General features: G+C 37.2%; 1 protein-coding gene across 14 annotated transcripts in view; it reads right to left on the reverse strand.

The window, feature by feature from the left end:
* PKP4 (plakophilin 4) overlaps positions 1-16002 on the reverse strand; it is a 228825-nt gene that overhangs the window by 36592 nt on the left and 176231 nt on the right. For 7 of the 14 annotated variants that reach the window (XM_025855694.2, XM_025855676.2, XM_073883793.1 and 4 more), the window contains 4 exons: positions 12752-12940; positions 10573-10792; positions 3761-3893; positions 2437-2650 (listed from right to left, as the gene is read on the reverse strand). In XM_025855694.2, the coding sequence (XP_025711479.1) occupies positions 2437-2650; positions 3761-3893; positions 10573-10792; positions 12752-12940 (756 nt within the window). Of the gene's footprint in view, positions 1-2436; positions 2651-3760; positions 3894-10568; positions 10793-12751; positions 12941-16002 lie in introns of all 14 variants that reach the window. The other 7 variants (XM_073883809.1, XM_073883799.1, XM_073883827.1 and 4 more) reach the window with 3 other exon arrangements.

The raw sequence follows: 16002 nt of genomic DNA on the forward strand, positions 1-16002 counted from the left end.
TCCCTGTCCCTGTGGGTCCAAGCACATCATGGGTGGCTACTTTACATGGAAGCTGTACAGGGGATACATGCATTGGATAGCTGATGGGACAGAATTTATTTTGAGGTCCCCTCCAACTCTGTAATTCTATGGTTCAAAGACGGCTTATGAGTATTTGACTTGAGGAAAGAGTTAATGAAAGAGCGTAAGGATGTCTTGATATTGTCATGCTTTAAAACGTATCAGGGACTAGATATTTTTAAAAAATTACTGAACAGCATTTAAAGGTGGTACCACTAAATTCTGGAACTGAAAAATGTGAACATATAATTCTTCTTGTCTTCATAAATCTTGGTCTATAAATACATGCATACATGCAACACACACACATAACTATGCTAGATTTATATTATGACTTTGTAGTTTCATACTAGCTGGATAATGTTTATATACAAATCAAACTCAGGTTGACACTTAGCATTTTGGAGCTGGAAATTTACTTCTGAAGTCCCCTGGTCCAACTCCTTTATATAAGTCAACTGAGTGAAGTGTTCACAAACTGACCACTCCCATTCCAAAGCAAAGACAACTTTTGAGGAGAACGTTTCATAAGCAATCAGCTCTTCTATCAGTATAAATTATTAGGAGCAAAAGTACAGAGTTATACAGCAATTCTTAATTTTCCCTTTCCTACAAGTATGGACAAAAAATACTTCTTACACCTAAAAGGTACTGGCAGTTGTTTCAAAAAAAAAAAAAACAACAACAGAGGTTCTTGCTAGTTTTACATTGGAAGCAATATGATCTATTGGAGGAATAGGCCTTTCTGAATTAATAAACACTCATATCCTCCTTTCAAGGCTAGGGCCCATGTCCGAAAACATCTTGTGTTCGGAGCAGCTAATACTGCACCCACACAAAAACAGTGGAATATGGAGGGAAGTCTCTAAATTAGCACTTAGAGCTAGAGTATGCACCAGGTGAATTAGTACATAAAAGCTCTTAGTAGTAAAGTCTGGCTCTACTTCAAATAAATCAGATTTATTCTCAAATGAAAAAGAAATCACCAAACTTTCATGTACTTGCTTCTTGTTTATCACTAAATCTTACAAATTCCTTGAGCTGAGCTCAGGAGAGACACTGTAACCATTTCACCCAAGGATAAAGCCTCAGAAAAAAAAAAATCCAGCAAAGACTTATTCCTCCTGTGAGAAATTATGACAGAAGAGAAAAAAAACCCTGCACGTGGTTTTGCTCTGTGAAGGTACTTTACTTAACCATTTTCCTACCAGTGCATACTCAGTATTTCCCCCCAGTCTCTATTATGAATAATGCCATCATTAATTTGCCCTGCTGCAGAATTGTTCTTCCATCTGGACTTCAAAAACCCTTGAACCCAGCTGACAGTGCTACAAGTCCAGTCTCTCAAGACAAAGCGTTACTCACTTCCTCCTGTTCTCTCACTCCCCACACTGGACCACTGTGCCCTCGCCGTTAAATGTCTCTCTCACTGTTCCCTCTTTTCAACTGCCCACCGCTTCTTTCTATCACTGATGCAGCTCAAGCTATTACCTCTAGGTTACAGGCCTCCCAGATGCCAGGTGCATCTACTTCAAATCAATCCCGCACTGTATGTCTGCTGGAAGAATGCACTGTGGCCCAAACCGGCCAAGCCATGCCCTATAGTCACCCCCACTGTGTATGGGACACAAGTTCCTCATAAAAGTTCTCCAAACCAGGCCTGCATTTCTCTTTGGCCTTGTCTTCCTTCAGCATGCCTCTCCTGCTGGAAGCTCCGACCCCCTATTCCATGCTGGCTCCGAGCCTCTGCCTCCCCATCCTTTAGGACTATTTTGGTTTCACACCAACCAGGGAACCTCCCTGGCCATCCTCTGTGCTCCCCGTGAAGGCTCCACTGTGTCCTGGCACTTGCCATATTTCCCTGACATTCCGAGAACCATCTGTGTTCCTCCTGAGTTGGGGTGCTGCTTGCACGCAGGGACTGAATTCTATTCACCTGCACATCTCCGGTACCTAGGAAAGCATCTGAGGCACTAACAGGTATTTAGACCCTGGCTGAACTGAAGTGGAAGGTAGTCAATCCATTAAGTATATTTTTCTTTCATAATAAAGGAGAGCCAGTCTGCTGAAAACAAGTGGATTTACTATGGAATACATAATAAAAAAAAAGATGTATTCAGTCCTCTATGTACAAGACATCTGTTAGCTGATACCTATGCATTAAAGTACAATAACTGATATGAGTCAAGATAAGCCTATAACACTGCAAGTGCTTTGTGAATCATTAGATTTGATTCAGCCTTTGTCACAGTCGTGAGCCATGATACCATGATCTCCTACCTAGAACGTCCAACTTCTTCCCAGTGCCACCATACAAAGACATCGTCTAGATGGTTTCAACATTTCCTCCAGGACAAGATCACATTGTTTACCTACCTGTAACAAGCTCCCTTACTTCTGCATCAACAGATTTTCTCAACAGTCGCAACAAGGCAGGTATCCCACCAACATTCTTCATTGCTATTTTATTTTCATCTGTAGACTTGCCAAAAACAAGGTTTCGGAGGGCACCACAAGCATTCTTCTGAACTTCCAAAACTCTGTGGTCCAAAAGGTCAACCAGATGCTTGATTCCCCCTAATCTACACACCTAGAATGAAAAATATTAGGTACCAGGCCTAAGTGACATATGATTAATCAGTGATCAAACAAAAGTCTGTTATGGAAAGATCACAGGAAATGGACAACTCCAGATCATTTCAAAAGCTTGCTTTTTATTCTAAATAACACATCTTTTATAAACATTAGGGACACTCTCCAAGATTAAGCTCCTCTCCTGGGTTTGGCTTAAAAAAAGGAAGGGAGAACTAGGTGTACTGATGGCCATGTGTAGCTAGCACATCTACTCCAACCTCCCAAACACACAGAGGGATTATGCCTACACTTCTGAGGGCAATGAGCAAATACACAAAGACAACAAAGCTGTAAGCAGGATCAGAGGTAACATATAGGAAAGGATTTTTGACTGAAGTCACTTGGTTTACACAACTGTTTCTCTAGACTACCTTCCCTAATCTTTCATTTGTCAAGTAATTAGTATATTACATAAATATTTCTGGGCTTTATGTCCTTCATCCACCTTTAGCTCAGTAACTCGTATGTTGTTCTGCATAGTAGGTTGATGAAAAACACTTAGGTTCCATATGCCATCGCAGGGGGGACAATGCTAAGATGTTAAAAGAAAGAATCTGTATGTCATAGGACGCTAGTCGATAACCAATGACTCACTGTATTTCTATAAATGTCAAAAAACTTTAAAATGTCAAATTAAATACTCACATAGGTTCAGTATTAGTAACAGTTATAAATTCTCTGTAACTTGACTTAATTGTATGTTGGCACCGATCTTGACCAGAACCTCGTCAAGTACATAAGCTCACTAGTTTCATACATAATTTTTATCTAATAGATTTTTGGAAATTACTTCAAAAATTCAGATTAAATTGATTTTTGCTTCATGTTTTGTAAATAAGCTAACAGTGGACACATGACTTGAAAATGCCAACAGTCCTCCAAGAGGTATACTCATCCTGGTTTCTCCTGAGAAATAATGAAATGCATGGTTAAGAAGTAAAGGGGTAACCCTTTGAAAGGGCCCCTGAATTGCATCTGGTAATTTCTAAAGCACACATGTGTGTGACTGCTCAATGGAAAGGCACTGACTGCGTCCCAGGGGCCTGCCCAGCGCCAGGGGCTGTACCTCCATTTTGACTTTGTTGTCACCGAAGCACAGGTGCTGCAGGTAGGCGGCTGCGTTCGCTTGGACTGACGGGAACTGGTGCTGCAGCATGTGGATGACTTCAGGCAACTCAGGATCGCGCCAGGCAAACTCCCTGTGTGAGAAAAACACGGCTTCAAAAAAGAAAGGACCGTGTTTTAACAATGCACTGAACAAAGCATTTGTCAGAAGAAAAAAGGCTTGGCTGAGGCCAGAACTGGCAGTTACAAGACTCCTAAAAGAGGTAAATGTAAGTAGCCTCTCCCCCGCCCCGCTCCTGATCCACATATGCAGAGGCCTGGATGCTTCTGATCTTAAAGAAATCACGATAAAACAGATGCACAGAAAGAGATTCAAGAGAACAAAGGAAGTTCTTAATATGAAAAACTTTTCCATTCTCATTTTCCTCTTCGATTCTAATTTTATGCCTTTCTACCTATGTCAGAAATTTGCAGGTGCGAGGCTCAGGTGAACAAGTGCACTTCAGTCAGGTGAGAAGTCATGCCTGAGCAGAGAGAAAGAAAGGCTGGTCTGGTGTCAGCCCGGAATCTGCAAATAGTGTGGGCCCAAAGATTTTTAAGAAACTTAATATGTATGGTTGCTCTTGATGGTAAGATAGAAACACAGAAAATTATAAAAAAATATTTAATCAATAAGCCTATATACCCAGAAAAAAAACCACTGTTGACATTTCCTGCTGGTCTTTTTTTTTCTATTATCTGTGCAAATATGCATATGGGTATACAGAACATTTTTTCAAAGAACTGAATCATATTAAATAGCACTTAATATTTCATGAGTACTTATTCTGGGTACTTCATGTATATTAATTCATTTATTCTTATTGCAACCACATAAATATGGAGGTTGAGACAGAGAGGCTAAGCAACTTGCCTAAAGTCACTCAGCTAGTCAACAGCAGAGCTATCTGCTTTCAGAGTTTCTATCATCAACCCCTATGCTATCCCAACTTCTTGTATAAGGAGTATACAATCATATTAAGCTCATACACTTTTATACTCTGCCATTTCAGGTAACATCACATTGTTAGAATTTTCTGATTTCAATTGATTGGCTCACTTTTTGGGATCCTTGTTAAATGTGAATATATGCTTATATCATATGAAGACCAGCTTCTTAGAAATGATTCACAAAACAACAAATTTGCAGACTTTGACTACAGAATGAACTATTACAAAAAATGAATTAATACTGAATAAACCTTTAAAAACCCTTTAAATTAGCAACCTAGTGATACTTCTATTGTCCAGTTTATAAAGGCCTAGCGTCCCTCTTAGTCTGGGAAGGCTCCATGTGTTAACTTGCTTATCCAATACAAAGGGGTAATCTACATCTGCACACACATACATACCCATTCAAATGAACAGTGAATCCTTCCTATGCTGCAGGTACCATAGCAAGTGCTAGAGAGATAAAAGCATTGGTTTCATGTACAGAGTCTTATACGCCCAACTAAGAAGTTTAATCTTAATAATCAGCAACAGGAGTTATTATTTATTGAGTTTACCTGCTTCAGGCACTATGTCATAAGCTTTATATGCACTACCTCATTTACCTTGACTTGCCCCATTAGGTAGGCACTATTAAATAACATTAAGAGAGAAAAGGAACTGAGATTAGTAATTAAATGACCAGAGGTGGGTGAAACCCAGGTAGTCTGTATGTTGCCCCTACACATAAGGAACAGAAGGCAGAGGTTCTGAGGCAGAAGAGTGAGAGAATGCAATATTTATAAGGTTACATTTATAAGGAAGATAACTCTGGTGGCCAAGTAGAGAATGTACCAGAGTCAGAAAAGACTGGTGACAAGAAGACTCCACTATTTACTCAAAACAAAATCGAGCCATCCTTGACTTCTCCCTTTCCTAAATCCTTCTTATCCTACCTATCAGCAAGCTTTGTTGACTATTTCTACAATATTTCATATAAACCCAACCCATCCATTCTCTCTATCTTGCCTGGCCCATCTAACAGCCTCCTATACACTCTCTCTGCTTCAGATATCACCCCCTCCCCCCATTCACTCTCTGCACAGCGGCCAGATCATTTTTGGAAAACTGAAGCCAAGGGTGAGATGGAGATTTCTGTCTTGGGGGACAGACTGGATGAGAGTATCATTAGTAAACACGAAGAATATCACAAATGCCAAGAGAGGCAGGCTAATACAGCAGAAAAAACACAGAATTTGGAGTTGGATTGCCCATGTGGAAATTCTAGATCCTTTATTTACTATGTGATTTTAAAAACTACTTAATTATTTGGAGTGTTACTTTCCCCACCTGTGTAATAGGAACAATAAAACTATCATCTCTACCTCCTTCTTAGGTTGGCTGTGATGATTAAATTGTGATGATGTATATTAAAATATTTTATATACTTTGAAATAATATTGATATGGATGTTTTATTAATATTCACCAGCCCTAAGAAAGGAACTATTCTAAATAGGGTCACTCTCTATAATAAATAAATTCCCTTTTATGTACTGTTAACTATGTTAACTATTTCTGGTCAAAATCTGTCTAAAGCCTGTTATGTAAATCTATGCTGTAATTAACAGAATGCAAGAAGTGTGACTTCATCTTTCTTTGATGACTCACAATCATTACGAATACACATTTTCCTCCTCTTTAAATGGCACAGATATGGTTAAGATTTCCTGGTATCCTTGGGTACTATGAGGGTCAGACAATACAAAGGGGGGGCTCCAGCTAGAGATGGGTGGTTAGGCTTGGTTGGCATCAATTCCAACCCTGATTTTCAGCAGAAATATACCCTGAAAAGACTGCTATCAATTCATGGGCTGGCTGGATGGCATCAATGCCTGCCAGGATCTGCATCATCCAAACCTAAGCCCAGCACCTGTGGTGATGAGCACTGGGTATTATATGCAACTAATGAATTGTTGAACACTATATCAAAAACTAATGATGTACTGTATGCTGGCTAACTGAACATAAAAAAACAAAAAACAAAAAACCCTAAGCATCTAAGCCCAGACTTCTGTTTTCAGCCATGACAGAGTAACTGGTACTAGATTTGGCCCTTCCATAAAACACAACTCTACAACCAGACTAGTAGGAAGGAACTGTTTTTAGGTGCCAGACATTGGGTAAGATAAGACAAGAATGTAATCCCTGAGAGATGGGAATCATCACAGGAGCCCCATATACCCTGGCTTTCTGCCTGAGGGCATTTTTTTGAATCATGACACAGGAAGCTGAGTCCATGAAATAGAGCAATGGACTTAGTGAACTGAGGGGGAGAGACTAGGATTTGGGGATGCCAAAGTGGTTCGATTTTGTGGGGCAGGGTACAGGAGAGGAGGGAACTACAAAGAGGAGATTCTATAAGTCTACAGGAGGATTACTCACAAGTCCTTAGTTGAGTGCTGGGCTGTACATGTTCATGACACATGTACAGGTCGGTGCAGTAGTGTTGGGAGGACAGAGCTGAGCATATGCTGCGTGATGCTGGACCTCCAGCCCAGAGAGCAAACCTCATTGAGCACTCCAGGACTTAAGTCTCCGCAAAGAACTATGCCAGAGAGTAGAAGAATACACTAGGAGTAAAACAAACCTGAAACAGACCCATCCTAGAAGAACAAAACCAATCTTGACAGGACCAAAAGCATCTGTCAGTAATACTTAATCTGCCAAAACAAAACTCAGGACCCTAATAGGAGACAACAGAATCCAGAGTCCCTACAATGAATGTATTGTCCACAATAGTTAGCATACGATTTAAAACTGCTACGCATAAAAGGAAATAGGAAAATGTGACCTACAAAGATGTAAAAACAAAACAAACCAAAACCAAAACACCCAAATAATAACAGACCCAGAGAAAACCCAGATGTTGGAATTATCAGAGGAGGACTCTAAAAGGTCATTATAGATGTGCTCACAAAAATAAAGGAAAAGATGCACGTAGGGAATGAATAGATGAAGAATGTCTTCTGACATATGGAAACTATAAAAAAAACCCCACCAAATTCAAGTATCTGAAATAAAAAAATTCACTGGATGGGCTTACCACAGATTGTGGAGACTACAGAAGAAAAGACAGTAAATTATGAAGACAGATCAATAAAAAATACCAATATGAAGAATATAGAGAAAAAAGATTTTAAAATATAAACAGAGTCTTAGTAACCTGTAGGATAATGTCAACTTATTCCAGGGGAGAATGATTCTGGGGCAGAAAAAAATATGTAAAGCAATAATGGTTAAAAATGTCCCAGTTTTGGTAAAAATCATCAACTAACATTCGAAGAATCTCAGTGAATCCCAAGCAGGTTAAATGTTTTAAAAAAAACAAAACAAAAACCTAGGCCTGTCACAGTAAAATTGCTGGAAGTCAAAGATAAAGAGAAAAACCTGAAAGGCAGCCAAGAGAAGGTATATTACATAATGAGAATGATGATTTCTCTTCAGAAACAATGCAGGTCTGAAGACAGTGAATGACATTTTTTAAAGAACTAAAAGGAAAAACCTGTACCTGTCAATCCTGAATTTTATATCTGGCAAAAATATCCTTTAAAAATCAATTAAATAAAAACATTTTCAGATAAATTAAAGCTGGCAGCCATGCAACACAAGAAAGGCTAAAGGAAGGGTTAGGTTGAAGGGAAATGGGTTGAGATGGAAACCTGAATTTTATACTAAGAATATATGGAAGAGAACTGTATGTGGTAAACATGAAGTGAATATAAAGATCATGTTTCTTACTTCTCTTAATTTTTTAAAAGATAACTGAATATTTACAGTAAAAATAATAAGACTATATTATGGGTTTTATTATGGATGTAGACATAAAATATTTGACAATATAAAGGTCAAAGGGATAGATAGTACATGGAATTATTTTGCACATCTGTGCAAAAATAGGCCCTGCTCAAAAGGAACACCATGAATGCTATTACTCTTTATGTCACTATCACTTTCCACAGGAGATACTTCTGTTACTCCTTCTAGATGTGTCACTTATACCACTAATACATTTTGCTTCCACACTAGACAACACAGATTTCCATTTATATAGAAAACATCAGTAACTGCTTCAGTCTTACAAGAAATTTTTCAGGCTAATTATAATGCAGCAGTAATGGTAAAGAACATGGGCTTAGAAGTGAATAAAAATATTACTTCAAGTTTGCTATTTTCCCAAAACTAAAAATTAAAAGCTGTCATGAGCTTTTTATTTTGGTTTGAATATTTAAACTTCAGATTCATCTGGATTCCAGTTTCGTCTAGAATAAACGCATTATTATTATAATCATTTATTCATCTTACAAAATGCATTATCAGTAAAGTTTCACATAATCAAACCTAGCCATAACAGTTTTATGCATTAGACTACAAAATTATCATACTATGAATAGCTGAAGTATATTATCATACATGAAATCCTTATTTATAGTGAATAAACTCATATCAGAGGTCAAAACTGAAGTCTTTAGGGACACAGATTAAGCTCAAAGCTCTAATCACACTTCACTGTCTTTCTGGATAGCTATTCTTTTCTCTGCAGGGTCAGCCGAGGTACAGTCTAAATAGGCTATAATTTACAACCCTTTTGGGAATTTCTGCATCTACTAGGGTGCCTTAGTATTTGGCATTTTGAGGTTTTAAAAAATGAGATCATGTATAAGTATTTTTGACTTAATTATATTGGAGGTACTATAAGACATTATTTAAAAACCCTTAAAATGGCAAGAACATGGACTAGCAGAACCAAATGAATGTATGAACTATAAATATAAAGAACTTTAGGCAAAAGAGTGACTAGGTGGAATGGCTCTAGTGAAGCAGTGGGCTTCCCATTCAACTCAAAAGTATTTTTATTTTGTTTTAATGAGCAAAATCTCACTCATGTTTTTAATTCACATTCATTAGAATAAGTTGGTACGCTGCTAAAAATGAATCAATAATTATAACAATTTTCCAGTAAAACAATTTGTAGGCAAAGAGTGAATGAATGAAATCTTGCTAATATATGCCTTCATATAATACTCAAGCTGCTTAAAATTTAGCAATAATTTCACTCTTTCAGAAATTAAAATTCTTTCAGTTTCTATCTTTTTTATTTCCTGAATATTTTAAATGGCTTTCATTACAGATGAGGCTCTTTTTCAAAATCAATCAAGTACTAAATGACTCATACTTACCTTAATAAAACATGATTTCTACATGGCCAAATAAAATTAAAAGGAAGAAACATGTATTATTGGCCAAAATTTTTTGCTTATGAAATATGAGAATTTCTTGTCAACTATTTTCTCCTAAATGGCAGAAGTTAATAGTTAATAAAAGCACAACACAGCACTGACCAGTAGGATTCAAAATGTACACAACACCAGTCTTTTCCAATTTAAAACACCATACATTTTTTCTGAAGCCCTCATCTATAGGGTCAGTCAGGATAAAGGAAAAGGGGTAAAATGATCCTTAAAAATCTTTCACATAATTCAGACTAAGAGGCTATCCCAGGGAGTTGTCTTGCTGAAGTATGTCACTGATGAATGCTGCAGATATTCACACAGACCTGGGTACTCTCTAACTTATTATTAAAGCATTGAAAGAAGGAATCTATCTTTAAAATGAAATTAAACTCAATGACCGACAGTGCTAAAGTACAAGTGGAAATACTAGAGATAAGGAGTTATATAATAGATACTATAATAGACTTGGCAACTTGAAAAAAAGCCAGAATGAAGGAACTGTGGATGCCCGTGATACTGCAGCATTCTGGAGACTCATAACCGGTACTTGCCTGGGGTCTTTCTGAATGCTGTCTATTGATGGGGATCTCGTGGTGCCATCATCAGCTGGCGCTGCGTGCTGAAGCCTGTTATAATTGCACTCTTGCACTCGGTATTGTATTGGCCTGTAGGGCTCCGCGTAGGTAGCTGTTGTGTTTAGAGCATAATTATTTCTTTGGTATGTAAGGGTGCTTCGTTGGCTGGATGTCCTTTGCAGATTTCCAACACCTACTAGAAAGTCAACATTTTTAAAATGACAAGGTGATACTTTTCAAAGTAAAACTATTTTTAAGAAGGATTATAGTTTTTAACAATTACATAAATTGCTTTATAGATTTTATCAATATTACCAATTTAGATTTTAGATTTTACCTATCTAGCTCATTAGTGCTAAAAAAGGCACTTAGGTTTTTAATTACACCAACAATACATCAATTTTATTAGCAGAAAAGAGCAAAAGTAAAACTATAAATCTGCTTACATGATTGATCTTACTATGTTTATTAAGATTTAGTGACAAAAATGCAAGGGAAATGTGGGAAAAGAATTAAACTAATTTGAGAAATAAATGACAAAATGTCATAATTTCATTTTAGCAATAAAAAACAATTATTCAACTCTGTAGATAATCGAGGTCAAACTTCGAACACAAAGCATACACAAGTTACTTATTTTGATATACGCTTTATTTATAGACCTTTGGATTTTGATAATATTGGAAAATTTACTTCATAAGAAGGAAGACTGATGTATCAAAATCTTCTATAGCTACTCCCCTAAATTTTTGCATGATGTTATATATAAAGGTACTGTACACTGTATGTTCTTTCTTAATTATTGCAAAGGTATCTCTCCAATAATTGCAAACATATTCTTCCCACAATTAAATGATTTTAATAACATTATTTATTTCTTAATCCTATGAAAGAAATTCCTTGGGAGTTCCCTTCTACTTGCTTGATAGGATGCTGAATCACCAATCATTTAATAAAGCCAATTAGATCTTTAAAAAAATTCAATTTATAGAACAAGTGCAATATTTCTTCACTAATATCTATTAAAAATTGGTACATTTTATTAGAAGAAAAATCCTGCAGCAGACCAAACTGTCAGTGTTTGGCAAAGAGTCAATTCAGATATAGTCTCCTCCTTCCTGGTGTTCTGGGAGGTATGCCTCCTAGAGCTATGCCTTTATGGGGTTAGCGTTGTGGGCATGTTAATAAATCTGTTCTATCTCTTTTGCTCTTTAACAATTTTATTTATTTATTTTAGAGAATAGAGAGAGAGAGACTGTGATCAGGGCGAGGAGCAGAGGGAGATAATCTCCAGCCAATTCTGCGCTGAGTGTGGAGCCTCACACGGGCTCAATCCCACAACCATGAGATCATGACCTGAGCTGAAACCGAGTGGGATGCTCAACCAACTGAGCCACCCAGGCACCCCTGTACTAGCTCATTTTAAAAAAGAAAAAAAAAAAAAAAGAAGAAAGAAGGGGCCTCTTGGGATTCCATGAGCCAGACCTGCAGCACAGTCTGGCAGTTCACGTGGCCATGGGGTATTGCTTCTGCTCTATCAGCCACTACGGTGTGGCATAAATGTGAGAGTGGTGGTGCAAGCGTGTGATGCACTAGCTCCCTATTTTTATAAATGCAGTTACTGTATTCTGTCCCAGACTGGGCCCATCATAAGGAATATTTATTTCACATTCAACACTTAGACATTTAGAGAAAATCTAGTATCTGAAAAGGAGTAATACGAAATACACTTGGGCTGCATACATGCTAAATCAAAGACAGGCAAATAACTCATAAAAGGATCTTCTCTAAATACACATTTCAGGCAACAAAAATCACAAAGGAATATTCCAAACAAAGGTTTCCCTTTCTAGATTTCATGTTTTAAACCCAAGGAGAGTCAGATTTATAGCTCTACAAACTTACTTGTGAATTAACAGTATAATCGCTAGGTTCGTTGATTAGATTAAACTAAGATTAAAAAAATATATATCGCCTATAAAGAGGTATAACACGAACTTCTGTTTTACTGTTTATTGATCAGCTCTCATAGCTGCTTATCTGACAACCAAATGGGCAACATGATTTCATACTAACAGGGCACCCAATCTCAATAAAAATCTTTTGCTCTTGGGCCTGTGCATTTAGGAAACGAGCTGACAGCGCTGAGGCCCACCTGAGCCTGTGCGGTACAGTGCCGTCTGTGACCCTTGGAGCTCCACGGTCCCGTGGTTTGGGCTGCGGTACACTGGGCTGTAATAGGTCCTCCCCTCATATATAGGAGTGATGTGCAAGTCAGGAGACACAGCTGAACGAAGGTCTTGCCCAAGCTGGCTGTGCTGGCTAGCATAGGAACTCCGTAAGCCTAGAGGCAGGAAAATTACATCATCAAGAAATTGAGAAAACTGTGGTGAGGTTAAAAAGCCTTAATTAATCAGATCTTACCAATAGGACCAAATGTTAAGTCTAAACACCAAACCTGTTGAGTTCCACAAAAGGAGGATGCCAGATATGAAAAGGACACCATACACATTTTCAGAGGCAAACCTTCTCTGGCAGCCAGATACAGGTAAATTTTGTAAGAAAAAATAAGAAATTATTAGATGGTTTGGTACTCGGAAATTCGTTCCCCAACTGTGAGCTGTTTTATTGTGGTGACCAAAGAGATCATGCCCTCTTCTACTGTTAGACCATTTTCATTGTTAAAACGTAAGAACAATGGTTCATGCCATTCTCCTGGCTCCTCCACAGAACTGGACAAGCAGATCTCTGGCGGCAGGGCCCACCCTGCCCCACACTTCTTAAATCTCAACACTAGGACAATGTCTACGTAATAGTGCTTAGTAAAGGTTGATGTTCAAGAACACTTTTGAAATATGTCTCTCAATTCACCCATGATTTTTAGAAGAAAACATGAAATTTTATGTTACAAAATTTAGAATACTATCAGCAAACTAATAGCATTCATTAAGTATTATGAGGTATTATATTACTATTTGTTGTTACTATATTTTTCCTTTTTTTTTAAACAAACATAGTTGTTTTTGCAGGAACCCACATGCCAGCTTCTTGTTTACCTTCTTTCTAGTGCAAAGGAAAAGTACAAAGTTAGTACATTAGTATTAAATCATTTGAAATATTCTTTCATTCAAATTGCTAATAACTAGAAAGTCAACATTTTTTAAGTGGGACTTGTGATAAAAAAGTACATTACAAACCCAAACATTTTATTTTCTTAAAGAAAGTGAATTAGTACATTCACTATTATGATGCTCCGAAGTTTGTGATTTGTCATTATTAGTAAGTAAAATCCGTCACTTGATAAGAATACTAAGGTTACATTCCAAATTTGATCAAGAGAAAGCACAAACGTATCTGAAGTCAGCACTTACTTGCTTTTTAAAAGACTGCAAATAATTAACACCGTAACTAATTACAAAAAGATAGGATCACTCACCTCCTATTAGCTCAGTTAGTCATATCAGAACTAAAAGCAAATTGGCCTGAACGTGAGTGATACTATTGCTTATTGAGGAGCGGCAAGAAAGTTTAATATGTAGAGCTTCCAAGATGAATGATTATTACCGACCCCGGACAGCAATGTGACGTGGAAAGAAACTAAATGAACCAATGTGGATTTTAGCCACTGGCTCTCCACTTGCTAAAATGAAGATCGTAGGCTTAAACAATCATACAATTGGGAGATTATCTGGCCAAACCTCATTTCAAAACCAAGGAAACTGAGAGCCCCAAAAGAAATGTGATTCATCCCCTTGAGAGAACTGCTTCCTGGTAGGGCTGAGATGAAGCACCCAACACTGAACACAGCTAACCCTCAAGGTTCAAGGAGACATGGTATGAGAAATCTTGAATTCGGCAGAGCCCTCCATGAATTAAAGGGCCAGGTCAGCCCACCAGGGGGACATGGAAGCCAATATAACTCTAAAGATGATACGATGATCGTTACTGTAAAGTTCTCATTTGGGGATTTCAGCTTTTTATTCACTTGCAGATTTCTCATTCCTCTTAGCAGAGGAAAGCTCCGTTTCTTTATGGAACTCATGAGTATTCTGAATAAAGGTGTAGGCATTGTATTTATTAATGGTGATGTAAAGTGGGCAGGTAAATGGACTGGTCCTTGGTAATCTCTTCAACAACGGTGCTATTTTAACACTCAGTAGAGCCACAAATGCTTGTGATTTGCTTGGGGGATTCTGTAGATCACTTAACACTTGGGCACCGCAAGCAGAGAGCTGGATGCTCCTGAAGTCGGCTGAGCCGCCATGCACCCCCCACCCTCCACGGTCATGTGAAATAAGACCAAAGCATTCTGCAGCATTCTCAGAATGTTAGTCTCGCTGTGCAAGTATCCAGCTAGATTCTTCACTGGAAACCATGCGGTATGATATGATTTATAAATATCTGTACATATTTACTATAATTTCATAGGAAAGGTAACAAAATGAACTTGTTGGTAACTCTAAAAAGCATCCAGCAAATACTCACTTGTTATGAGATTATTAGTGAGATGAAATTACTATATGTGACAGACTATAATGGGAAATAAAAGACTTAGAATTAGAGTGAAATATAGTACTTTTTCATTTTTAGAAATCTTTGTGAATAACATAACAGTGATGATTACTATTTTTGTTCACCTACTCATGCATGCAAACAAATAAAACACAGTCCTATAGATTTACATTAAAAAAAAATTACATAGCCTCTATAGAGTAAGTAAAGTGATTATGTGTAGAAAGTCCACCAAAACTTAGTATCTTTTAAATTGGAAGACAAGTAATTACCTTCTATAATTGTTATTAGAAATAATTTTTCCAGAAGTATTCACACGAATTAATTTTTAATAGTCTTATCTCCCTCTCCAAATAATGGAAAACATTGATCTTCCACAATATTATTTACCTATACAATAGTTTCTATTTGAGATTCCACAAATACATACTAGTTTACCTATTACAATGACATATTCCCTGTGATTTAAAATCTTTGTATTTAAGACACTTAAATAAATATAAATTTATCTCGCAAACAGTATTCTTCGTATTCTCAAAACTTTTCTTGACATGCTATGATCTTACTGAAATGAGTATTTTAGGGCAGGCATATTTTTCTGTTGTAGGAAGTAATTTATACACTTATTGTATCATCACTTAAATTATGATCACCAAATATCTAAGTGTCTGAATCTATTACAAAATATTGCTTCAGGTTTATCAATTAGAAGGTTATTAATCCTTTGAAATCAAGAACCATAGTAAATATCATGACAAGTACAAAACTTTCTGAAGTAAGAATAAAAGAAAAGAATTCACAAAATAGGATCCACATTCAGAGTAAGTAGGTAGGTAGATGGTGAGAAGGAAAGCTTCCCTGGACCCTTTATATAAGGAAACCCTTTGCTTCTTT

Source organism: Callorhinus ursinus, unplaced genomic scaffold (genome assembly GCF_003265705.2).
Source record: "Callorhinus ursinus isolate GAN/ISIS: 27379988/994484 unplaced genomic scaffold, GSC_fseal_2.0 scaffold2, whole genome shotgun sequence".
Taxonomy (NCBI): Eukaryota; Metazoa; Chordata; class Mammalia; order Carnivora; family Otariidae; genus Callorhinus; species Callorhinus ursinus.